The sequence below is a fragment of the Cydia pomonella genome, chromosome 8, assembly GCF_033807575.1.
Source record: "Cydia pomonella isolate Wapato2018A chromosome 8, ilCydPomo1, whole genome shotgun sequence".
In the NCBI taxonomy this organism is placed as follows: Eukaryota; Metazoa; Arthropoda; class Insecta; order Lepidoptera; family Tortricidae; genus Cydia; species Cydia pomonella.
In genome coordinates this window covers 10705387-10732182 of record NC_084710.1, presented here as the reverse complement: position 1 = coordinate 10732182, position 26796 = coordinate 10705387, and the positions used below count along the sequence as shown (strand labels likewise).

General features: G+C 35.6%; 3 protein-coding genes across 5 annotated transcripts in view; 1 reads left to right on the top strand and 2 right to left on the bottom strand.

Annotated features, from left to right (window-relative positions):
- The window catches only part of LOC133520554 (V-type proton ATPase 116 kDa subunit a 1), a 37154-nt gene extending 30646 nt beyond the window's left edge, over positions 1 to 6508 (bottom strand). Inside the window, exon 1 of one of the 3 annotated variants that reach the window (XM_061855049.1) lies at positions 6358 to 6508. The gene's annotated coding sequence lies outside the window, so the exon portion shown is untranslated. Of the gene's footprint in view, positions 1 to 5588; positions 5729 to 6357 lie in introns of those variants that run through there. The other 2 variants (XM_061855050.1, XM_061855048.1) reach the window with 2 other exon arrangements.
- Positions 6509 to 11793: 5285 nt separating this feature from the next.
- Positions 11794 to 20925, bottom strand: LOC133520556 (thiamin pyrophosphokinase 1). The gene is made up of 7 exons (XM_061855052.1): positions 20401 to 20925; positions 19343 to 19499; positions 18566 to 18732; positions 17402 to 17488; positions 15064 to 15340; positions 13886 to 14008; positions 11794 to 12642 (listed from the first exon to the last, which is right to left on the bottom strand). Exons 1-7 carry the CDS (start codon positions 20488 to 20490, stop codon positions 12638 to 12640), a joined length of 906 nt encoding a protein of 301 aa, XP_061711036.1. The 5' UTR covers positions 20491 to 20925; the 3' UTR covers positions 11794 to 12637.
- Positions 20926 to 21296: 371 nt separating this feature from the next.
- On the top strand, positions 21297 to 26470 carry LOC133520558 (charged multivesicular body protein 5). The gene is made up of 5 exons (XM_061855054.1): positions 21297 to 21495; positions 22462 to 22613; positions 23192 to 23357; positions 24136 to 24259; positions 24920 to 26470. The coding sequence occupies exons 1-5, from the start codon at positions 21427 to 21429 to the stop codon at positions 25087 to 25089; spliced, it is 681 nt and encodes a 226-aa protein (XP_061711038.1). The 5' UTR covers positions 21297 to 21426; the 3' UTR covers positions 25090 to 26470.
- The last annotated feature ends 326 nt before the right edge of the window (positions 26471 to 26796 follow it).

The following is a 26796-nucleotide window of genomic DNA, read 5'->3' as shown; positions in this document are numbered from 1 at the left end:
TTCCTTTCTAATTTCCTAGCTTTACGCTCTTTGTGGCTATTGCATATTCAAGGACGATATTCCATTTTTCGATGTTGGCGGCCTTCTGGCTCGCTAGTGCTCGATTAGCGATCGAAACGATAGCATTATTAACAGCAACACTCTGAACTGATCGTCGTTGGACCTTATGTAATTGTAATAAGGTTTACGAATTATCATTCAATTTGTGGACGACGGTACAGTGGGAGTACCATCGAATTAACCACCATCAATGGCCATTGCCCTAGTTGACGTTACATAAACACATGACTAAAGAATACAATTTAAATGGCATTAACAGGTAATTTGGATCAACAATTATGTATGAAAGCGCTTACTCTAATTATTTTGCTGACGCATCCGTATTTTATTAGACGAAGCAGAATTAATTTGCTGACGCAGCTTTTAAAAGGAATTGTGTAATCAATGGTTCTTATTACACTTGATTTCACCTAATCATGTAAAAACTTAGATTTTAATATGTGTACTTTCTAATGACCATTTAATAAAAAGCAACGTTGCGAAAACATCCCTATTAAATAAATTAAAATAAAGTCTTGTATACTTGTATCTTCTATGTAGATAGTTAACTTAACTCCAGGCATTGACATATACAGGTTGTTTATTTAGTCACCTGCAATAATTTACGGGGTGAATATACCATAGGTCATACTGAGCAACTTTTACTATGGGACCAACCCCGATTGGTCGCAACTAGTTGCGTTAGACTGCAGGATTGGCTCTAATTCATGAGTGACACCGCTGGACTAGCACCATTCTTAGTGCCCGTAAGTCCCGTCTTTAGATATATGTCAATGACTTCAGGACTTACATTTAGTAAAACTCAATTTAATTCCAAATAAATTTAATTTTATATGATTATTAATTTATAGAAACTGGACTTAATCACGTTTCTATAATTTAATAATGTGTAAGAATCGTGAAATTTTAAATCTTTTTTTTATCAGACAGTCAATAAGTGGCGCTCTAATACATTTGGCGCATAATTATTAGGGCAAGAATGTGTCTGCTAAGCCAATATTTTTAGATCCATAAATGTTCTATTTTTATTTGAAAGAACAACTCTGCACTAACTGGAAAAACACGATAAAAATATTTTATCACCATTATCATAAAACTACAGATTATTTTAAGAGTCTCTTCAAGTATCCATGGTCATATAAGATGAATCGGTGACAAACAAACGTCAAGAGATACGTTAGTTGCACGTGACAGCTGACAGTTACATAATGACGTCAATGACTGTTGGTAATGATGTTCGTGAAGATAATTAAACGGTTATAAAGTCGTTTTAGGTGCTCTGTCGGTTTATACAGTGATTTTATTGTTTTTTTTTTTGGAGGGTAGAGGTAAAGAGAACCATCGATGTGTATCCATCAAAAAACCAAATAGGTGGCGCCACAATACATCGCGAACGAATTTTTGACTTTGATAAAAAAAAACAAATCACTGACAGCGCACTTCGCTCCGTCCATAACGTCTAAGTTCATGTCATGTACTTGTGCTACCTAGCGCCACCGGAGAGATTTCGGACTATTAATTACAGCTGCTAGCTGGACACTTTAGCAACATTTCTTCCATAAGAGATTGTTCTCCTTACCTCTACCCTCCATAATCTGAACATTGTCTGAGAGATTCATAATTAGGCTTAGGATTTTGCATGCCTCCATGGAGTCGCAAAATTTTATTTTTTCAAAGTCAAAGTAAATATTACATGTACCTATATTTATATGTAAAATGGATATGGGGTAGGAGGGTCGTTTTTGGAACATTATTTCTTTTCTTTTTTTTTTTTACTTAAAACATCGTAAAGAATTTGTTTAAAAATAAGTATGTTTTGTTAGATATAGTTTTCTCTCCAGTCAATATTTAATAAGATATTGGGGTTCTTCAGTATATCGCGGTAAATATTGATCGGAGAATAGAAGTGAACATAACGTAACATTCTTATTTAAACACATTTCTTTACATTGGTAAAAGAGAAAAAAAAAACATCAAAAAATTTCTGTCCCAAAACCAACCTCTAGGAGGTCCCAGGCCGCCACATTTTGATATTTAACAAATTTAACACATATCAGTGAAATAATAAGGATCAAAGTCAAATGGCGTTCTAAAAATTTTAATCATGTGTCGAAAGATGGCAGTAAATTTACTGTGGCTACAAAGTTTTCTTTGACAATCCACCTCTATTTCAAATTCTCTTTGGTATTTGTTACATATTCACTTATTAGACATAAAATAACAAATTAAAACACCCTGTGTAGTCTTGCAGCCCAACTTTGTCAATAAAAGACAGTTCAGTTTTCGCAGGTTTTTCACGAAGCTTTAAAATATCCATGAACGTAGGTGGTCGGTTACCAATAGTTACGTTTACCCTAATATTAAAAGAAAAATGTTCTGAAAATAGAAATTGAATTTCAATGGAATATATACGACGATCAGGAATCGCTCTGTAAAAAGAGACAGAATAACCTTTCAAAAGTTTATTTTACATTTAATCTACTAGTAGTTTATAAGCCTCTTCATCCAAACCAAAACCAACGAAATTCATTTAAAGCGCGATTATAAAAGGAATTATTTATCTCAGTTTTACCTCGAAATGGGTATAATGATGCCCACTATGTCTAACAAGAACTTCTATTGAAGTTTAATAAAACAGTGATAAAAAATGTCGTTAAACAGTGATAAGACTGGGTATCTCGTTTGAACAAGACCATGGTTGCTTAACTGAATAACTCTCTGAACGCAAATTATGTGAGTGTTTTGGTTGGATGGTGATAATGATAAACAATGGTTACTGGGATACGTTCCTTTTGCAGGGTGGGGCCTATTTCTCACACGATATTAGACTAATATTATTAGTCAACGAACTGTTAATTCGTATGGGTTACCATGGTAACACACTAATAATATTAGACTAATACCGTTCGAGAAATGGGTCCCTGTCCTTCTTATTCCACAGTTGGCATGAATTAACACCAACAATTCATAGAGGCCATTTTAATCAGCCAAAACTAGACAACATTGCGGTTTCTGACATGAACTTAAAAGCTGGTTAAATGTTGAGGCAGTTTGATAATTTGATAAAAGTAGTTACTACTGTTACATTTCTCAATAAATAAAACATGTCACATTAAAATTTAATATAAATAAAATAACATTTAAACTACAACCTATAAAACTAAATCTAAAATAATTCCCCCTGGATCGTACCTGGCTCAAATGTTCCCATTATTTCCGCTGCGTTTCCCCGCTGAACCGCAATGGAGACCTGCTGAACCAGATACGACCCAGAGCGAGGATCGCAGCCCCTATCTCACAAGCGACGCCCTAACTCCCTGAAAGAGGAGCGAGCCTCTAAACCTTAAGGCCCCGCTGTTTCAATTGCCACCGGCACAAAGTCATAAGTTGATTCCAACGCGGAGTACTTTGCGTGCTTAGACTTTGCCGCGGACTCCGCTGCTGAGCCAGCACAACTTGTGGTCTGCCTTAAATTGGATGCAGCGTAAGTGCTGACACAAGTTGCAACCCATGGGTCAACCGCATTCGAGGGGAGCCAGTGCTGTCAAACTGGTCTATCTTGACAGACATTCAGACGTACTCTCAGAGTAAACAACAATTGAGGTGGATATACATTGATGTCAGATAAAAGGCAGCGCCCCCTTCGCCATGGAATTAAGGTTAGTTCATCAGGCCTATTTGATAAAAGTGAATCACTTAATGAAAATCTCATAATAAAGATGGAAAAGTGTCCGGTTTTAGGATATCTGGGGGTGATATCTGTAAGTGAATGTTAGCCATTGGAAAATGTAGTAAATATTCGTATAGTGAATTGAAATGACCTAAAGTCAAGTTTCCTTGGCTCAGTACAGCTCTACTCAGCAGGGATCGGAACCGGTTTTTTGGAAAAACTTAGAAATAAACATATATTTCGGTTTATTTTATACTTCAAATATAGGACTCGGTTGTGTTTTTAGATAACGACTTCGTATTATGAGATTGCCCAATTAGAAATGAAATAATTAACAAAGAAAGAAAAAATACCGTTTTCGTTCCCATACAAATAATACCGGTTTCCGATCCCTGCTACTCAGGATAGAGTTGATTTTTGAATAATAATAAAAGGCGATAACGCGAAAAAGCGAAACCCATGGTGGACTAATCAAAGATTTGTGAATAATATACTCATAAGTTGGATGAACTCCAAACAGCCGAAACTGCATTAACTGCAGCATTACGCCCGTATACTTGATTTACAGTGCATGTTTAAACAGGCTAATTATGTTTTGATTAATTTTGGTGTCAATTAAATTCAACCAACCGAGAATAACCCCCTAAACTTTATCCTCTAATCTCATATTACGTTTGTGTGTTTATGTCAAGGGGTTTTGGATAATTTCTAAAAACTTTGGGTTTACTCGTAGCAGAGAGTGAACATAGTTTACAGTATTGCCAGATTTGGAAACTTTTCCCTTGGAAAGCTCTCACGAAATTCAATTTTTGTATAGGCCATGAAATTTCCCATTTCCTAAACGGAAACTTCCTTCATTTTTCGTAAAATTTTCCAGAGTTTTCTGAGAACTCGCGCAACTTTCTGAAACTTTCCTATAGGTAGTCATTGTGATTTTTCTTCACTATGGATAAATCCAAATAAATAATTGTTCAACCCTAGGGTACCTTTTTAATAACTCATTAAATTGGTTAAATAGTTTAGCAGTTAAAAGGTTTTTCACAACTGATAAGGGCTTACATTTCGCCCTAAAAATTAAATGTAATATGATGTTTACCATAGTTAGTGAGTCGATTGAGCGTGGCGCGTCAGTGGGACGTCACGGGCCCACTTAACTATGCACCCCTCCATTATGAGGAAGCCTACAAGAAACTATTAACGCATATGGTGTGTTGTAAAGCTTATAACATTACGTAACATAATTATACAGTAAAAGCCTACGTATTCTATAAAATATGTAGCCCCAATTAATGAACCTAGTGTTTCATTAAAACGTATGCGACTTTAGTAAAACGCCTGTTAGCTAAAATACAGGTGGATGCTTAATAATAATAACTAATGGGTCATAGGCTTATTAGCCATCATCACGGGTAGTCTTATTGCAATTTTATAGCCAAAATAATAAAACTGGAAGAGTGTAAGTATAGTTAAACCTTCTTGAAATAATAACGTGGATATCAGAATCATTTACGCATAAGAATATTAGGCAATATACCTAGTAGCTCCTAAACTAAATGTGCAGTTCAACACCTACATATAAGATGTAGGCAAAAGCAATAATCAATTTTAAAACAATAAGGAAAGTATTGTTTATAAAACACACATCATAGTTATTCACATTCGGCCGTGATTTATATGATCTTTCTTTGGCTTTCTTTGATGAGGCTATTAATTTAAACTAAAGTTAGACACCCAAACTTCACACTTTACAAGCGAATAAAAAGTCAACAAACAAAATTCCGATCGTAAATTAAACAGAAATGCATTTAAATTATTATTAAGCGCTGCTATCCAAGCGATCAAATTATGGTTTACTTACGGCGAGTCAAATTCGATCTTATTGCACTTATAACTAGTTATAATTTGTTTTGGAACGCACCGTTGTGGATTCGTAAGGACACACGACTGGCGCGGTGGTCGCGCGGTTACTGAGAGCGACAGCGAACGGCAATGTTGGTGCTGAGCATGTGACCGCCAACTTCATCATGTGTGACGGTTTTCACGTGTTAATACGAAATTAATAAAGAAAGCTATGAAATTGTATATACTTTTATTTAGTTATAATTCTATTGTATTCTTCAGTCCGTTCTTGTATTTTGGGGACGTTCCACTTTATCCTTTATTTTGAAATGAAACTAGCGGCAGCGGCAAATATCGGTTGCAGATGAGTTTTTAATTGAAGCAAAATACCACCTGTTTCCCATGAAGCTGGGTAGTTGCTTCACAGGATTTTTCATTAAAAAATAATAATTAAAAAGCCTATTTAACCAAAGTATCTTTCCAAAGTCAGGAATGCGGTACGATTCAAATTAAAAGTTTTATTATCGCTATAAAAAAAATTAAACGGTGTTTTAAGTATTGTTTAGTATTGCATTCGAAATACGAGATCAAACTCGTTATAAAAAGTTCATAAATAATCCTTTCTTTGGTGTTAGTTGGAGCAGGTATCTAAATAACGTACTTAATCAGTATTTTTTGTATAATTCGTATAATTACTTAGGTATATTTATCAAAAACTGTACCTTCTCTTTTTAGAACGTAGAATAAAATAAAATAGTAAAAAAATGGGAATAAAAAAGGTAACTCACCAATAAAACGATCCTCGACTGCAAACAGTAGCGCGGCAGTTTCTCTGATAAGGAAATCGAGCTATCTCGTGATCGTGCCGAGCAGTTGACAGCACTGGCCGGCGGCGGCGCAGCCTCCGCGGCGCGGCGCTCGCGCATCCTACATCGACTCTTCCGTACACACGTTCGTGTAGATATGGACGGCGGGGCTTGGAAACCAGAGGAATACACCTTGGTCCTGTACTTAAGAAATATTAATAGCATCATTGCAGAACTAATTCAGAGTTTTGAGCTTATTAGTGTTTTTCAAACACGATGGGTACGGTCACAGGTGTCATCTAGCATAGAATTTATAACCTTGAACTCGATATACCTATCGCAAAATTGTTTTGAGATGACACCTGTACCCTTCGTGTTTGAAAAATACTATAGCTTTGTTTTAATATCCAAGGTACAAAAATAACAGTTCGATTGGCCCATTACAACCCTCACTGCCCACAAGGTTCTGTTTAAAGTTTCAAAATCATTTTCAATCGGAATATAGATGTATTTGTTTTGTTTCGTTATTTTTTTACCCAAATCAAAATTTCCTCCACTATAGGTTTAAATTCTACTAGCAAAATGTTGAATTTGTTTCTTGTATGGCTGGGTCTTAGCACATTCAATGCCAGCGCGAGCTACGCGCCACGAGCGTAGCCGACAACAAAAGAGCGTAGCAAAAACCGTATGTAACGAAAAGCGAATACGAACAGAGAACCCACCTAGCGGGTCGCTGGCAGTGAATGTTAGGACTGGGATATAACAACAAGGATTTAGTAGGCTGGATCAATTTTTCTGATAAACTGTGGTATTGATCTCAATGCAAAAGGCTCCTAGCAATGTTGTAGCTATTTCATGCATTATTCATAGCTAATTATTGTCATTAAAGCAGCAGAGGACACGCAATAAAACCATGTATTTTTCAACTAAACATTTTTTTTATTTGCAACAGCAACATTACAAGGCATGGTGGGACACATTAGTTAAAAGCGGCCAAGTGCGAGTCGGACTCGCCCATGAAGGGTTCCGTACCATTTATGACGTATTAAAAAAATTAGTTAGTAGATCTGGTTCAAACCAATTTTCGGTGGAAGTTTGTATGGTAATGTATATGATATATTTTTTTTAGATTTTTCATTCTGTTATTTTAGAAGTTACAGGGGGGGGGGGGGGGGGGGGGGACACACACTTCTGTTCACTTTGGAAGTGTCTCTCGCGCAAACTATTCTGCTTAGAAAAAAAATGGTATTAGAAACCTAAATATCATTTTTGAAGACCTATCCGTAGATACCCCACACGTATGGGTTTGATGAAAAAAATTATTTTTTTAAATTTTATGACGTATTAAAAAAAACTATTTACTAGATCTCGTTCAAACCAATTTTCGGTGGAAGTTTGCATGGTAATGTATATCATATATTTTTTTTAGATTTTTCATTCTGTTATTTTAGAAGTTACAGGGGGGGGGCTCACTTTTTTTCACTTTGGAAGTGTCTCTCGCGCAAACTATTCAGTTTAGAAAAAAATGATATTAGAAACCTAAATATCATTTTTGAAGACCTATCCCTAGATACCCCACACGTATGGGTTTGATGAAAAAAGATTTTTTGAGTTTCAGTTCTAAGTATGGGGAACCCCCAAAATTTATTGTTTTTTTTTCTATTTTTGTGTAAACATCTTAATGCGGTTCATAGAATACATCTACTTACCAAGTTTGAACAGTATAGCTCTTATAGTTTCGGAAAAAAGTGGCTGTGACATAATCGGACAGACAGACGGACATGACAAATCTATAAGGGTTCCGTTTTTTGCCATTTGGCTACGGAACCCTAATAAAAAGGATGTAGTTACAGGAACAGTATTGAACTGAAATATGTGTAATTATGATTGACATTATTTTATATTATGGTTTAGACAATGTTATCCATGTAATTATCATCCTTACTGTATATGTCAGAAGGTCCAAATTGAAACATCAGTTTAGAAATTATGGTAATCTTGATAATTTTAACAGAATAATAAGTAGACGTATTTTAAGTGGACAAACACTTCAAAATAAAGTGTGGAAATAATAAGAAGTGTATAATTAAAATACCTATGTATTGTACGTACCTACTTCTAAGTGCAGTAGAAACCAACTGCTAAATCGCTAAGCATTAAATTCAAAAATATAGTAACAAAAACACAAATTCACTAAAATGGTACAAAACAATTATAAAATAAAAATTAAATAAAGAACACAATATAGTATATCATTTAAGTCGTCAAGGACTTCAACGCCTCTAGTTTAACCGCTAAATTATTTGAGCCAATAGGCAAATAAACATATAATTGATTTACATAAATTACCTATTTTTAGGTAGGTACCGACTACTCACTATTTGAAGTCAATGAGAACTGTTCAGTTCTGTTTTTACCCGATTCCAAAATTTTAAAGGAGCAGGTTCTCATTATTGGGAATTTTTTTAACACTATAACTAAGAACTAATACTATAACCCATGCATGTATATCATGAGTGAGTCACTAACCAAACAAAACAAGCACGTTCCTGGCCCCTTAAAAGTAGTTATAAGAAAAAACTTAGGTGAAGCCCTCCTTGCATGTAGTTGTGTACAATTTATTATAAAAATATAAATAAATGATATTAACATTGACCGCTATTCCTGTGAAACCATCGCTAAAAATACTTTTACGCAGGTTTGATGTAACTTCAGAGCATATTACAAATTTCAAACATTGTAACGTGTATCCATACACTTCACTACTGCATAAAACAGGGGCTTGATATAAGTTTTTCACCTACACATTTTCACTATTAACACTACGATAAGCTAATTATAATGGAAATTGATTTATAAATTGTCAACAGCGAAAATTGTGAATTTGGGTAACTGTTTCTTCAACAGTTAAGGCTTAAATCAATGATTTATTATAACTCAACATAGGTTATAGACGTTCTAAAATTTAAGCGCTTACCTTGTGACAAATTGTACAGGTTGCCTTTAGTCGCATCTGGGTAAGCGAAAGATGTGCATTGTGTACGACTGCAGGTTCTAACGAGCTCCCGCTCACAGAGAGAGACAATCTTATGTTTAACAACGAGAATGACAAAGATAAATGGAATGCGAAAATTAATGAAGATAGAACTGAGACCTCGCACGTAGACCAATCAGTCACTTTTATTCAACATGCAATTTTTGTTAGTAATCTTGCGAGTTAAATTAGAGTTTAGACCCACTTCCCAATCTTCCCATTATTCGAGTGAGCTGAAACTGTACATGCATTATGTACGTTGGGTAGCAATACTATATTATGTTACCATCAAGTTTATGTGCTGATGGACACAGGAGGTGGCCATAGAAACTCTGTGATAAAACAGCGCTACTTACGCAACCTAGTTGTGTTTAGATTTGCTATGGTAGAAGAGCCGATTGCAAAATTTCGTACCGACTTGATACCGCGATGAAATGCACAATGGTTTCCCATAAAAGTGATGCTAAATCCTAATTTGATAGTTTGTCACGGCGGAACTTGCCGGAATTACAAAAACGAAGGCCACTTCCGGTGCGAAAAAGGGGGACTGATTTAACCCAGCTAAAACCCAAATAAAATTTATGGCAGCAGTTAGAAATTTACTGACAGAAAAGCGAAATATGTCAGTATTTTTTTTTGCCGGAATATACCAATCTGGTACCACCATAAAACCAATTCCATGAGAATCCTCATTTCAGAAATATATAAATAAATAAATGTCGACGACCGATGATGAATGTAGACTACCGGGCTGGCCTAGTGGGCAGTGACCCTGCCTATGAAGCCGATGGTCCTGGTTTCGAATCCCGGTAAGGGCATTTATTTGTGTGATGAGCACAGATATTTGTTCCTAAGTTATGGATGTTTTCTATGTATTTAAGAATTTGTATATTATATATATCGTTATCTGAGTACCCACAACACAAGCCTTCTTGGCTTACCGTGGGACTTAGTCAATTTGTGTAACTTACACAAATTGACTAAGTCCCACAGTAAGCTCATCACAACCATAATAATTTTAAATTTAAATTTAAATGAAACTACAAAAAAAGCTTGGTATAAATAATATATGGTATGTCAGTTCCGTGATAGCTCCTCATGTCAGTCTCAGAACACTACAAGCTACATAATCGATACTAAAAAAAAGAATATCATGACCAACCAATTTAGCTAGGACCCTTAATGGCTCAACAATCATGGAGCATCACTGTACAGTCGCCATCAGATATATTCGAGCGGCCCAGTTCTCACAAATAACTGAACACGCCTCTATTGTAAAGGCGTTAGAGTGCGTGTTCAGATATTTTTGAGCACTTCGGCTGCTCCGATATATCTCATGGATTTGGGATTGTACACAAAAAACTCCTTGATTACATTGAAGATGTAACCTTAAGCCATCGTCGGGCAGATTAAGAGGCACACGGACCCGCCACCAGATAGCCACTCCCATACAATCCAAGTTACGCTCTCATTTTAAAACATACTTATAAGTATTACATGAAATTTGGCATGAACATTAACTTATGTAACATATATCTAGGTCAGGTACTAGTATTTATTGCTAAAAATTGAACTAGTAGAAGGTTTTTTTTTTTATAAAACTACAGATGATAATAATAATAATATTCTTTACAGTACATATGTTGCTACTTTACTGCACTAGTGCGAAAATTAGCATATTACGTTACTGTGTCGAACATTTAAAGAGCCATGTACTGTAAAACGTTGTACGATACATATGCGAATAAGTAATTCGCAACTCGTGTCGATTTAAAACACTCCCTTCGGTCGTGTTTTAATTTATCGCCACTTGTTTCGAATTTCCTATTTTTCGCACTTGTATCGTAATGTACTATTACAGTACATATGGTGCTACTTTACCGCACTAGTGCGCAAATTAGCATATTACGTTACTGTGTCAAACATTTAAAGGGCCATATGTACTGTAAAACGTTGTACGATACATGTGCGAATAGGTAATTCGCAACTCGTGTCGATTTAAAAAAATCCCTTCGGTCGTGTTTTAATTTATCGCCACTCGTTTTGAATTTCCTAGTTTTCGCACTTGTATCGAAATGTACTATTATTGTGCACCAAGTTTAAAGCTTAAAATTAGAGAGAAAACGAAATGCAAGTACTACTAATAAAAACTGAAAATCTAAAAATAGGTACATTAAATGGCATGCACACCAAGTTTCATGTAGGGTTTAACTTGCAGGCTTTAAGCGAGAAGAATAGCTTTCGATCCTAGCGAAATAACGTTTTTTTTTTAGGCGGAAGACGTTTTCCACTAACTAAATGTTAACAAATCACTTCAATCGCTTCATTCAGCATAATATATTCTAGGTTTCGCTTTATTTATTTATTTTTGTTTTTTATTCTTAAAAAAAAAGGAAAATCTATAAATCCAGTTTTTCACTGTGTCTATAACATACTAAAAAATCATAGAGAATGGAAAATATTTAGAAGTGGAAAAATGTTTTCTCTTTTTGTATAGACGATCACGTAGTATAACTCTTAACAACCGGAGTCGCCTTTAAGGGCTTTCCCCTGTGTCGAAAACCTCACCCAGTGGTCATATTGTGACAGACGTTTAATCTGACATGGTTTGACGTGGAGATGACGTCACGTACCAATAGCCATACATTTGACGTGCCCCTCCAACGCAAAAATCCACAGACTGTTTTGTACAAAAAATTACAGACAAGGCATCCCCAGTTGTTAATTCCTCCAAGTTTGAAAATGAGAGCGCAATCCGATTGTATTGCGTCGGCTATGTTTGTGTGATTTAATAGTTAATTAACCTTATTTTATTGTAAGTACCATACCTATAGAAAACGAATTAATTTAAGTTTTGCGGTTGATTTACTCAATTTGGTATTTTCCATGAATCCTTATGAATTTGTAACATTCGATATATAAACTAAAAGTCTACTTCTATAACTAGTACTTTTACAGTACATATGGTGCTACTTTACCGCACTAGTGCGCAAATTAGCATATTACGTTACTGTGGTAAACATTTAGGGCCATATGTACTGTAAAACTTTGTACGATACACGTGCGAATAGGTAATTCGCAACTCGTGTCGATTTAAAACACTCCCTTCGGTCTTGTTTTAATTTATCACCACTCGTTTCGAATATCCTATTTTTCGCACTTGTATCGTAATGTACTATGACGTTTGTTCCTTTGCTAATTTCATTTCAATAATAGTGTCAAGCTTCATCAACCTGAAACAAAAGTTATAATGTAAAAAACTTAGAGTACCTGGGTGGATCAACTACATATTTATACTTGTAATTCTTTCCCGTCAGCCAAGGGACACCGGGACACTAGTAGAACAGTTTGCTAGAAGGAATGTTGTTTACTGTTTATTTCAAAATGTAACTGTACAGGGATAAACCTAAGTTGTTATATTTCTTAAACCGAAGGCATAGAGAAGTAAGAAGTAAGCATATGGTGCTCATTCCATACATCAGTTTTGGTACCAAAACTCTGATTACTTTCGTAGTCGACATCTACCAACGAGTAGTGAAATTATCAGTACTGCGACAGGCCGGGTCCGGCGGACTGTTAACCAGTGGGCCCCTTAAGGTCAATTGAGAAACAGTAATAGTAAATATGTGGATTAACAAAATAAAGATCATGTCACGAAACACAAAAGAAATACACTATATTATTAGGTCAGTAACTCGCATATTTTCAAATAAGTCTAAGTCATTGTCCATAACCGTTCAGCCGTCCGGAATGTTGCACAATGATCTACTAACGTGCGTTATAGATAGGTCAATCGGCCCATTATGGAAAGTAAAAAATAACTACCTACCACAATAATTAATGTCTGGTTAATTGATATACCATAAAAGGGGAGTTTTAAGAGTGACCCAGGAGATCGTAAATAAGTAACGAGAAAAAGTCAATTCATCCAAACAAAATACAACGTTTTCAGCCTTCCTATAGGTCAAGTTGGTCCCTGGTAGCTTAGTTGGATAAGCGAATTTAATAGTCGTGGCTGATAATAGGCGTATCATGTGTTACACATTATTAAGCAACAAGGCAAATTTTTACAAGCATAAATGTCTGCGAGTGACACTTAATTTTATATTAAAGTGTAGGTTTTTATGCACCTCCGTAAGTCGTGTCAAAAAAGGAAGAAATGGAAGGATTCGCACACGTCTGGTAAGTTTCGGTAGCTCAGTTAATTGAGCGATGGGACCGGTGTTCCAAAAGGTCGAGTCTTGCCCAAAGCGGTGAATTTTTCAATTTTTCACTACGGTTATCACGCTTAGTCCTTTGGGCTTAGCATAGGAGTGCCGCGACAGGATGTTGCCAGCGATATAGACTATTACCCGCCTTTTTGTACACTGTATAAATTATAGAGGGATGGAACGGGTACTTTATATCGCAGCGAAATACTGTCGTGGCGCTCCTGTGCTAAGCATACTCGAGAACTATAGATTTTAGAGTACTTACTTTGTAGACTGGGCACTTTCATAGACCACAGAAGCGGGTGGCTGCATTTGACCGTTACTGTGTCCGATTCCGTGAACGTGTTAGACGAACTGACTAGCTCTCCGAACGCTAAGATCTGATTGTCTGAAACAATAGAAAGTTTATATACTAGGTGATATTTTTAAATAATACAAGATATATATAGTAGACACACTGGAATAACATAAAAATCCTGGTTTGCATAAAATTATCGAATTTAACTTTAATATTTAGAATTTTTATTTGTTTTTTTTTTTTTAACTATTTTTACGCAGCTCTATTTATTGATATCTGTTTATTCATAAAGTTATTATTTTTAAATTTTACTTGGGCGAAGGAGACCAACGTTTAGGTTAGGGTTTCCAATGGTAGATATAGTTTTGCCAACCCATATGTTCAAAGAATTACAACAATGATAACGGAGTTACAAAGATTTGAGGTACAGTACACCACTAGCCGTTTGTGGAGACGCTTGAACAAAGGTGAAATGTGTGTTTTATGGCCGATATGTGGGCCAATTTTATATTTGTTACTGGTTTTAATTTATTGTCAAATTTTGATAAACCTTGTTTGGTTTCGTATTTCACCGTACGTTCTTAAGAACTTCCTCTGAGCACAGGCTCGGAACCGGTTTTAAATATAGCGGTAAATATCGGTTTATTTTGGTTTTACTGCGAACTTTCATAAGAACGCGAACGTTTTAAGAACTTTATTGAAACCTAAATAAACCGGTTTATTCGACGATCGATGAGACGGCCGTCCGGCCTGATGTTGTGTCGCGTAGACAAAGACGCGGTTTTTAGTATACTAAACCGGTTAATCTGACAAGAACTTTATGGAAATTTTCTCCTAAAAACCGGTTTAAAAATAACGGTTTTACGAACCAAACCGAAATTAAAAGGTATTGCGCCAAGTACATGATAACGGTTTGGAAATTTAACCGGTTTTCGAGCCTTCCCTCTGAGTTACGAATACGTAGTTATTTTTGTAACTCCTTGATAAAATACACACATTTGTATATGGACAAATTGGGATTTTATATTTATTTCGTTCAGAATGAGGTGCTCTTAAAAACTACCAAATGTATCCAAATATGATGAAAAAAAAATCGGCATGAATAAAAATTGGCTCATGTTGATGGTTTGAAAGTCGGTACTCACTCAAGTTCCATTTAAGTCCAGTAGAAGTGACAACACAAGGCTCTCCAACAGGCACCAAAGAACACCAAGCTCTTTTATGTTTCTTTGATTCTTCCGGCACAACTATCACGTGATTACCCGGAGAGAGTAACCAAGATATAGCATCGTCAGATATCAGGTACAATCTGGTGGCAGGACTGAGGAGTTGCTTCTCTTTGGCCAGGAACAACGTTTGTACGTTGCCGAATATTTGGTCTATCCTTCGGGACGATTGTGCTATTGCTATGACATGGTCCACCTAAAAGAAGGAAGGAATCAATCTTGATTTGATGTGTAATATTATTAAATTCATGAAATATAGCAGCTGACCTTATGTAAATAATAATAAATACATATTATAAGACATTGTTATACAAATCGACTACGTCCCACAGTAAGCTCAATAAGGCTTGTTTTGTGGATACTTAGACAACGATATATTGTATAATTATATAAATATATAAATAGGTACATAGAAAACACCCATGACTCGGGAACAAATTCTCGGGATTTGATCCAATCAGGACCATCAGCTTCATAGACAGGTTCACTCACTACCCATGCACGAGGCCAGACAGATCGTCAAAGGTATAGGTATAAACAGTGGAGGTTTCCTCCTCTCATCCATATTGATACCCAAATCTCCAATATTTGGGGATCGATTAATGGAAATCATTCCCCATGAGTCCATCAGTTTATAATAGACGATGTTACGTAAGTAGGATTAGGAATATTAGGATGTTACGTAATCTATTCCGGTTCTTGGCAGCATGGACTACTTCGAAAACTTTAATGTTGAGTGTGATGCAGACTAAATCAGTCCAGCGCATTGGACTTTTCCCTCTTGAAGCATGAGTAATAGGTTTATGTATGTCACCCCTGGGGTATAGAACCCATAGTATATATTAGCCTGTTTCTTTATATGAATGTCGTTCATCAATGGTATCCAACTATCTATTACAGCAAACGCTTTTTCATGGTCAAACTAGCAACTTATAAAACAATAGGCTGTTTCTTAGGATTCGATTATCAAGCAATATGACAAAATGTATTTAACATGAGACAGAAAACCATAACCATATAACACTCGACCTTACTCATAGTATTGTGTTCCTGCCAGTGAGTATAAGGTTGCTAGAGTTCAACGAGGGAGTTTTAGGGTCGGCAACGCGCATGTAACTCCTCTGGAGTTGCAGGCGTACATAGGCTACGGTGACTGCTTACCATCAGGCGGGCCATACGCCTGTTTGCAAACGACGTAGTATTAAAACAAGTATTTTTTATATAAAAAGTGTAAATCAGGTGAACACGATTCAATCGAGAGCCTCGGGAATGTCGTGAACGCATAATTACGTCCACATGAAGCGATAATGCCTTTAGGTCACGCATTGGACATGTTGTCGCAAATGGATCTCAAATCACTTACAACAATATACATCTAGTTATAATATATACACAGCGATTTACACAATCTTATGACATAGTAAGTGTAGTAAGCTGCAGAGTTAAGTGACCCCCCCCCCCCTGCATAGAAATTTGTGTCTAGGGGGGTCACTTAACTCTGCGGCTTACTGTAAATTAAAGCTTACTTTATGCACATGATAATTTATGTATTAAAGAATAGCGCCATCTACTTTTAACCCTCTCAAAGACATTAATATACTCTAATATATTTTATTTATATAAGCAAGTATATCAATACATATATATTTATGAAATAGTAGTATGTTATTTAGCATAAATATTTGTATTTAAATAGAGAAATAAATATTGGAGACAATCTTTCACAGATCGACCTAGCCTTGCAAGCAAAGCTTGTACTATGGGTACTAGGATATGATTTACATAGAAAACACCCATGACTCAGGAACAAATATCTGTGTTCATCACACAAATAAATGCCCTTACCGGGATTCGAACACGTACGTCACTACTAAATTTCCCATATACTTATACAAGTACAGTCAGCGTCAAATACTCTGTAGCAGTCAAAGTGGCCAAATAGTTCGGTACACCATACTAAATATATGGTGTACCGAACTATTTGACTACTTTGGTTGCTACAAAGTATTTGACGCTGACTGTACCTATTGTAAATATTTTCCGCACCTATTACTGTTTAATCTCTGTTAAGCCCATTGGGTTATAAATGGTATAGAATGCTTTCTGGCATTACGTTCGCCTTTGCAAATTTTTCTCTAAATAGCTTAAGCTGATTCTATTTATCCAAAAACGCTACCAAGAAGAAGAGATCACCAATGTATGTATATTGACAAATTATGGCATTGTTGAACAATATAATTATAAATGATGCACGCACATCTGTGTTAGTTTCCCGACAATGCGTGGATAATTCCATCAAGGCCTTCGTGAAGTCCGTGTGATTCTGGTCTGGCGTGTGTGTCACCTGTAAGACAATTGCATGTTAATTTTGCTTACAATAAGATGGTAATTGGTAACACATGTTGGATTTAATGACATAATTTAAGTAGTTAAATGGATGGAGAATGAGCAGGAAACTATATCTAAATTGAAATTGAGAAAATTTCTAAATAACTAAAAGTGGTCGTATATTTGCGATTCGGAGCGAGAAAAAGCGAGCGCCGCCTCGGCCGAGGCACGTCTACACTTGCCGTTTTGTGCGCGAAGCAATTGGCTCGCGCGTATGGCTCTGTGTGGACTCGCCTAATAACTGTTATTTATTTACGTTCACTTTTTTTTACTATTTTTATTTGATTTTGAAAAAGTCACTCCCTAACGCCTTGGCAGAATAACAGTGTTGCAATTTTGTTTGCTTGCGAATTGCAACAAAATACCAAGTCAAAGCCTTTTCCTTGCTGCACACATTGCTGGGACCCATGTGTAATTTTTGCACCATGCATTATTACATGAAATATGTGCCAGATACGAAGATGTCAGTTTAAGTTTATAGTAGTGAAAACTCGAACAATTAACAGCTTAAAGTAGCAAAATGAACAATATGACAACCACCAAAAATAAAACCTATAAAAAGTTTAAAATAAATATACATTTGCAGCCCATCAAACATATTAGTAGCCAAGCCGGAACTAATTCAACTTTCCTTTTCTCTGTGAGCTGTAAGAGATGGGAAAAGGAAGGGTGTTGGGCAAAAGATGAGATGGGAAGACGAGTTAAAGCAGGTAGCTGGAGCCTTGTGAAGAAAACAGGCTCTGGTCAGGCTCTGGTCAAAGACGCATGAAGGAATATAGCAGAGGCCTCTGTCAAGGGCCACCAGACAAAGCGTCTGTGGAGAAAGGCTATCAGTAAGTAAGTAAGCAGAAAGTATGAATACTAAGTATGGTGAGAATCAAGCTCTATGGACACCTCACTGCTGCAAACATGACTAGGTTCTTGAAAGAGTGACTTATAAGGTTACCTCTGCTAAAGTAAATGTAGGCACACTATTGTAAATATATTAACATTAAATATATTAGTAAGATTATTGTCTAAATAAAAGTTTCACCTTACAACCTTTCTTTCTGTATTTCTCTAAGTCATCTTGAGAAATTGAATCAAAGTCCCCGGTCACAAGGTCTGGTAATTTAATGTGTTTTTGTATTTCTTCTGAACAATTATTTATAAATGTCTCCCATTTGTTAGTACCGCCATCCACTGTTATTCTTAGTTTTGCTGAAAATAAAAAAGCTGATTAGACTATTGTTAACTTAACATTTTGTCTAACAAACTCATCAAACCAGGCTCTGTCTAAAATATAAACTGTATATAATTTTCTATGCACATTCTTCAAGTAGATTCTGTCTACTGGAAACAGTTGTTTTATTATTGCATTTCTTTAGGTCATATCATGACTCCAACATATATCTCTTAAAGAAGCATATGTTGTTTTTCAGTTATTGGAATTTTGATTTTCTATTAATTAATCAACTTTCAAATTTAAATGACATATTTGGTTGGGAGCCAACGGCCTACTACTTTAAGGGATAATGCATTATAATCAAGATTGATTAAATACATGTAAAAGTTTAATTATTTAGTGATATTCGGACAATCAAATTGCAAGTGAACTACTAAATGAAAAAAAAAATATAAACCATGTTTAAGCCAATAAATAAATGGAAAGCAATGGAGGAGACCAATGTCAAAGGATAAGTTGCAGTTAAAGTTGTGAAATATAATTAATGAATTCCTCATAACTGAAAACTTCAATAATAAAGGCTATTTATTATTATATTATATGAGCCATGTTTAGATAGATAATTTTATAAATTGCATAACTTACCATTATTCCATAATTGTGTAAAAAATGCCTGACTCTGTGTGACTGGAGTATTAAGAACCAGGACCGCATAGTTGACTGGTTTTGTGTGATATATGATGGGGCTGACATCCCATTTCCAGCAAAGTACAGGATTGCATTGAGAGTTGCATGGGTTTTGCTGAGCATAAAAAAATAATAACAGAAATTAAGACTGAATTGCGACAGCAGTTTCTTAGAACTATAAGCCTAAGACAGTTTAGGGTACACATTATTTAATAGAAAATTGATTCAGCATTGATTGATTCTTCATAACTTCAATCAAAACGGACTATGAAAACAGAACCCTATTAAAATTAAATTAAAATTAAATTAAATAAGCCTTTAATCCACATATGAATCACTTGTAAATACAAATATTAAGTTGTCTTATTATAAAATGTCTCTTAGTGTGGTGTGCCTGTCGGCATAGGCCTCTTCCAACTCTTTCCAGTGCTGTCTGTCTAAAGCAACTCTGGTCCAGCGGGGTCCTAGAGTAAACTGGATGTCATCTTCCCATCTGGTTATTTGTTGACCTTTTTTGCGCTTGCGAATGAAAACAGAACCCTATTAACACTTACTGAAAGTGCCAAACGGCATATTTCCTATACATAATGAACCCACCTAGTAGGTTCTTGGCAGTTAATTTGTTAAATAGATTTATAGGAGTATTGTAAAAAGAGGGATTTTTATTATGAAATTATACATAATTCAATGTAATCCATACCCATATTAATTAGTTATTATAAAAGGCTAACTTCTAAATACTTTCATTGGAGCATTTTTATTTATTCAGTATTTATGTTTACCGTCAAGAATACAATAGGTTGTTTACATGGATATATTGTAAGCATGTTTACGTCCTACGCACGTGGACTTACGTTTACCTAGTAGTTGGTGACGTACTTTCTTAAAATACTTAATTATCCAAGTGTTTTGAAGGTTATTCTCGTTACGATAATAATACAAGATGCACGTAGCATAATAAAAAGAAATCCCTATTACTATAAGAACTATCAAAAAAGGTGCTAAAGAGTACTTACTACACCATTCAATGTTACTCCTCGGAGAGCCATGCCAAAATGTTTGCTTATTACGCACGCTACTTCGCGCACTGGAAGTTTCAGTATCATTAAATCAATTACAATTTACTCAAGTAATAAAGCTTGATAGTATATCACCTTTATAACTTAATACGATAACGGAAATCAAATAGGTTACTAATCACTCGATATTTACAATTCAGTTCAAAGTATGAATGAATGTAGGCCTAGGCCGGTTATTGTTTTGACTTTGATATAGTGACATTGACACTTGTTGGTTAAGTTGGCAGCCTTGCTGGTGTTTTCACAAAAAAATTAAGTGTGTGAAATGTTCTAAAACGAATGGCCTCTCTAAGCATCACGATAATCGAATGCGTTATTCAATGCATTGCTGCATTTGACTTTGATCGATCAATTAGATTCGTTGCTTCTACGCAATCATATCAGAGGGCCTACCGCGAACCACGTTCGACGTGTTGCCTCTCTGTCGCACTTGTAAATTAGTACGTAAGCGTGACAGGGAGGCAACACGTCGAACGTGGTTCGCGGTAGGCCCCCAGAGGCCCGATAAAGTGTGGATGTAACTGGCACTTTATTACTAACGATCGGCAGCGACATCGATGCCGACGCCAGGGCGGCTACCGGGAAAATCGAAATTCGTCACTTGCGGGCATTTTTCTCTGTCACTCTAATGACGTCTTACTAAGAGTAAAAGAGAAAGATCCCCGCAATTTGAGAATTTCGGTTTTTGCGTTAGGCCCCATGTAACTCATGACCTATAATAAAATTGTATGAGTATTGTATTCTTTGATAAGCACACTCGGGTTATCTGGCTTTACATTATATGGCTGGTCATTATACAGACTACGGAAATGTCTTATGTCAGTGTCATTGAATTGGATTTTGTTGTTCATTGTTGGTCGATTGTGATTGTTGGTTGAGTGAGATCAGGGAAATTTTTGTACTATAAGTTACTTTGTGAACAAGAATTTATATTAAGGAAAGAGTTCTTATAAACTAATCAAAATGAACAGAATATTCGGCAGAGGAAAACAAAAGACTCCGGGTCCAAGCATAACGGACTGCATTAGCACTGTAAGTAACATTAAAAGATTTGTTATTTTGTCTTGGAGGTAGGTCTTAGTACTTTTAGTTGATGATTCATGCGCCGTCAAAAACGAGATATTGTTGTTAAATCACTGGCTAGTGTTAAAATCATAGTATTAAGCTTTACTTTTGCCAATTCCCTGCCAGTTATGGACAATTTACACAAATTTCACATCACAAAACGTAAATGACCTAGTAGACTAATACAACTATCAACTAAATAATATCTATTTCCTGTAAATAGTTGTTTGTAAACTTGTTAAATGTGTACTATCTACTTCATTATTTAGGTTTATAAATAAATAATAAATAAATAAATAAATATTATAGGGACATTCTTACACAAATTGACTAAGTCCCACGGTAAGCTCAAGCAGGCTTGTGTTGCGGGTACTCAGACAACGATATATGTAATATACAAATACTTAAATATATAGAAAACATCCATGACTCAGGAACAAATATCTGTGCTCATCAGACAAATAAATGCCCTTATCGGGATTCGAACCCAGGACCACCGGCTTTATAGGCAGGGTCACTACCCACTAGGCCAGACTGGTCGTTATAGATTGCGCACAACACATAAGAAAAGTAATAAAATTATTATTTATATTTATTATTTATTTATTTATTTTTGACAACTAATGTGGACTATTTTCTGTAGGTATACTGTCGGTCTTTGGCAACCTCTGCAAACAAAAGGCTTGATAAACTTTAATGTAATATGGAGTTTTATACTGTTTGTTATTGGTTATGTGAGCGAAATCACTTCTTCTTCTGTGTTTCCTCATGATTGAGGGCAGCACCACTGAACCATGTGAGGTTGTTGTTTTGTGCACCAAGGCTCTTATTCTACATTTTCCATTTTTGTGAGCCAAATTGACAATTTAAAAATAACACTGACATATAGTGTTTAGTTTGTTGTTAGATTTTGTGTTTTATTCAAATTCACAGGTGGATGGTCGAGCAGATAATATAGAGCAGAAGGTCAACAAGTTAGAGACAGAACTAAGGAAATATAAAGACCAAATGGCTAAAATGAGAGAAGGACCAGCGAAAAACTCTGTTAAACAAAAAGCTATGCGGGTTCTAAAGCAGAAGAAAATGTAAGTTTGTACAATATTATCTTAATACAAAATTCTTAAATTATTTTTATTTTTTCTTTACAAATATTCAAAACCCAATTGAAAATGAAGGATTTTTAGTCTATCATTGTATAAGAAACTAACTCAACTCAGAACTCAACTTGGGAACAGTTGATATGGCCAATGGCCAAGGAGCGGACAGAGGCATACATTTTGTTACAGATTTTTGCCCCTTCCCCCTGCCGACACCATGGCCTAGGTTTAATCATGCTGTGGTTTAAACATACCTGTAAACTTTATTTATGGGAGTAGTGTAGCATCTTTTGATTAGCTAAAGTAATGTTTCTTTCTCATAAAAGAACCCTATCTGTCATTAAATGTGACATTTTCAACAAAAAGGTACCACACTGTTGGTTGTCGACAAGGTTGATTTCAAATTGAAGCTATATGGAAATTGCGCTTTATTGACAACTGACAATTAGTACCCTTTTGGTTGAAAATGGCACAAATTTTGTCCCCTAGAATCTGATGTCTGGACATAATATATGAAAGTTACTTTAAAATCTTGAACTTAAGTTTTCATTATGAATTGAATTCAGGTATGAACAACAGCTGGAAAGTCTCCGAGCTCAATCTTTCAACATGGAGCAAGCCAACTATGCCACACAAACATTAAAAGACACGCACGCCACAGTCCAGGCCATGAAAGATGGTGTCACTCAGATGAAGAAGGAGTTTAAGAAGATCAATATAGATAACATTGAGGTAAAGTGGGCTGTACTTAGTTTTTTTATTTAGCATTAGAAAGACTTGACGTGTCTTTTTATTGGAAAACACTTGAAAAATAAGTCATAGCAAATATGTAACAATTATAAATCATACAATCATTTACATTATTTTGTTTTCATAACTAATTGTTATTAATTTTTTAAAAACGTTGAGCCATTTGAGGGTAGATTTTGTTTACTTTTATTTAAATATCTAAATATACAGAGTATAGATTGTTTACCTTTTTTCTATTGCTAAAAAAACGAAGTAGAGAATACTATACAGATTTGGTATTTTAAATGGTTATAAAGGACCTTAGACCTTAATTAACTTTTTTTTATTGAAATTCACAGAAAAAAAAGCAGCATTGATGTTAATCAATCTTATGTCTATCCAAGATCTTACTTCTATTAGAGGCCTATCAAGATTAGGGTACTTATACTAGAAAACGCACTTTGGCAATTGGAAAACAAAGTTATCCTTTAAAATACAAATTTGCACCAAAAGTTAATTTTTATTACTTAGTGGCTTATTTAATTATTGGTCAGCATAAGCTGACCCTTTTAAAAATTAAGCTTTCTTAAATCCTCTTGTTATCTGTAACAAACTTAAGGCTTAGCTATGATGCTAATAAAGCTACCTACCTACAATATGCCAAGGATATCAACAATTAACTCTTGTCTCATTACTAATCTATTTACTGTCCAAAGCAGCTTAATAATATAAATTAATTACAAAGATTTTTTTTTTTACAAAAAACCTATGTACATTTCAGGATGTGAACGACGAATTAGCAGACATGTTGGAGCAAGCTGACGAGGTGCAGGAAGCCCTGGGCCGCCAGTACGGCATGCCGGAGATCGATGATGACGAATTAGCTGCCGAACTTGACGCCCTAGGTATTTATTTCTATTTTTCATCAAATGTTATAGAAACAATTCTTGAAGTACAAGTTCTATGTTATAGTGATCTAAAGTTTTGGTGCACTTTTTGAGCATACATGTCGCACCCATTTGGTTTAATATGCTAGCTACATCTAGGCAGTTCATTAAACGCCGGCATTTCAATTTGATACCTAGGAATCACTCAACCTTTAACAACTTGGCGTATAAGTCAGCCCTTTGAAAATGATTGAGTGATTAAGTAATAATAAGTCTCTAATAAAGTATTTATTATTTCATAGATTCGATATTTGTAATTGTTTTTTTTTTTTAATTTATTGTTTGTAAAAATGGACATGTAAAAGTGCCCCTGTGGCCTATTTGCTGAATAAATGTTTGATATTTGATTTGATATTAAAATTTAACCAAAAAAATGAAATAAAAGAAATAAATACATTTAAAATAAATAAATATAATAACCTAACCTTCATCTATGTCGAATTTAACTAAATGACTACACGACGTTTAGTTATCTGGTTAAACATTGCTTTCAATGACAGGGCCGGTTGTCGATCAGCCATTTCGTTAGATGCTGGCGTTTAATCAACGGCCTAAGGCCTAAGCGTCTAATCTGGTTAATTCAATCAATTCAAATGAAAATGTTGTTTTCGTTTCCAGGCGACGAGATAGCCCTGGACGACGACACGTCGTACCTGGACGACGTGGTGAAGGCGCCGGCCGCGCCCGACCGGGAGCCGGGCGCCGACAGCGCGCGCGGCAGGGACGGCGTGCCGGTCGACGAGTTCGGCCTCCCGCAGGTGCCCAGCGCCGCGCAGACGTCGCGCTAGGCTTCGAGCGAGCTGCCCTTGTTGCCGACGTATTTCAGATAAAGGTGCGTACAGATCTGGCGAATGCGACGCGCACTATTTGCGAACCGCTCGCACTGTACGAAGCACAAGTACAGATCACAGACCACCTCATCCACAAGACGGAGCACGTAAGCGCTTCCTTATCAATTTATTATTTACGCCATTTACGACCTCGTGTAAATTAAAAACAATTACAAAAATTTAGCTTTAGGGGTGTACCTGAGTTGTTATAGTAAAAAAAGTGTAGAATACGACTCAGTTGTGCTGCTTGAATCGAACCATGTTACAAGTAAAATTGCACCTATGTGTGGTAACCTCGAGCTCTTTGTAAACGCTTCGATCGGCGGTCGGTGTTAGTTATCTTTTCGCAAAAAGCCGCGCGAGGGGTGCATTCGTCAGATCTGGACGGACCAAAATAGCCTTTAATATGATAATAATAAGAGTTGAAGTCAACAACACCTCTTCGAAATGCAGGAACTACCTGTTACACTCGCATTAGATGCGTCTTCACTGATTATTGTTTTCGCTGTCATTCTCTTTAATAATGTGCGCTTTTCTATCTATAAACATGACTTATTTGTGTTATTTTTGCTACTAGGACACAACTTATTATTTCAGTAAAACCTATAAGTTTGTATACTTCGTCCATATAAATTAAAACAATATATTATAATTTTTGTCTATGTCTGCGTCTAATAACAATTATTCTAAGTAACTTTTATAAAACAGGGAATAGCTATTTTATAGCAATCTTGAGACCTTTCTCTATTAACTTTATCGATTCGATAAAAGGGGCGAGCGGCAAAACGAAGAAAGGTCTAAAACGCACCATTAAAATTTTGTAACTTTGTATGCATAAAAGCCATTAACATGAAAATTGCTTCTGAAAATGCGTTGTTATTTTTTATCAAACCAATCGATTACTTTTGTTAAAAATAATAATTAAAAAACAATGAACTCCGCGATGCCGGTCACGCATAGCCGTCCACTCAGTGCTCAGCGAGCTGCTTTCGGAGAAGGACTTGAACTCACTGTACCTTAAGGTCCACAGATGGTGAGTTAAGCATGTTGCTCTTAGTACTTTTCTGCATTGGTAATAAAGTGCTAAGTAGTATTCTACTAGTTGTCGCCAAACATGTTGCGATCTTGCGCTAAAAATATTGCACTTAATTAACAAGTAATATTATGTTGAAATAAGAGATGTTAAATTTTGTTGCTGTATGTCTGATTTTTATAAAATATTGTATAATCTAATGTACTTTTAATAAATGTAAGTTGTTTAATATAGGAAATACTTATTATTGGAAATATAAAACCCTATTCCTTCAAAATGCAAAATAAACTGGGGATCTAGTTGGAATGATAAATGGTTTTAATATAATTGATTTTCTTCCTTATATGTTACAATTATGAGATTATTTGACGTGAAGCCTTTCCACTGCGCGATTAGCCACACGACTGACCGCAGGGGTAAATGCGATTTTGGCACCTACGTATTGGCCCCATTTGTAGTGCTGGTAATGCCGGTCTTTACGAAGTACATAAAATATATATATGTTTATGGTCGTGGAACATTCGGTTGGAACGACAATCTGAAACTGGAACGTTTAGCTCGGTGCTTCACACTCGCTTAATCAAAAATGTGAAATTGTAGTGCAAAAATACAAAAAGTAATATAACTGCATA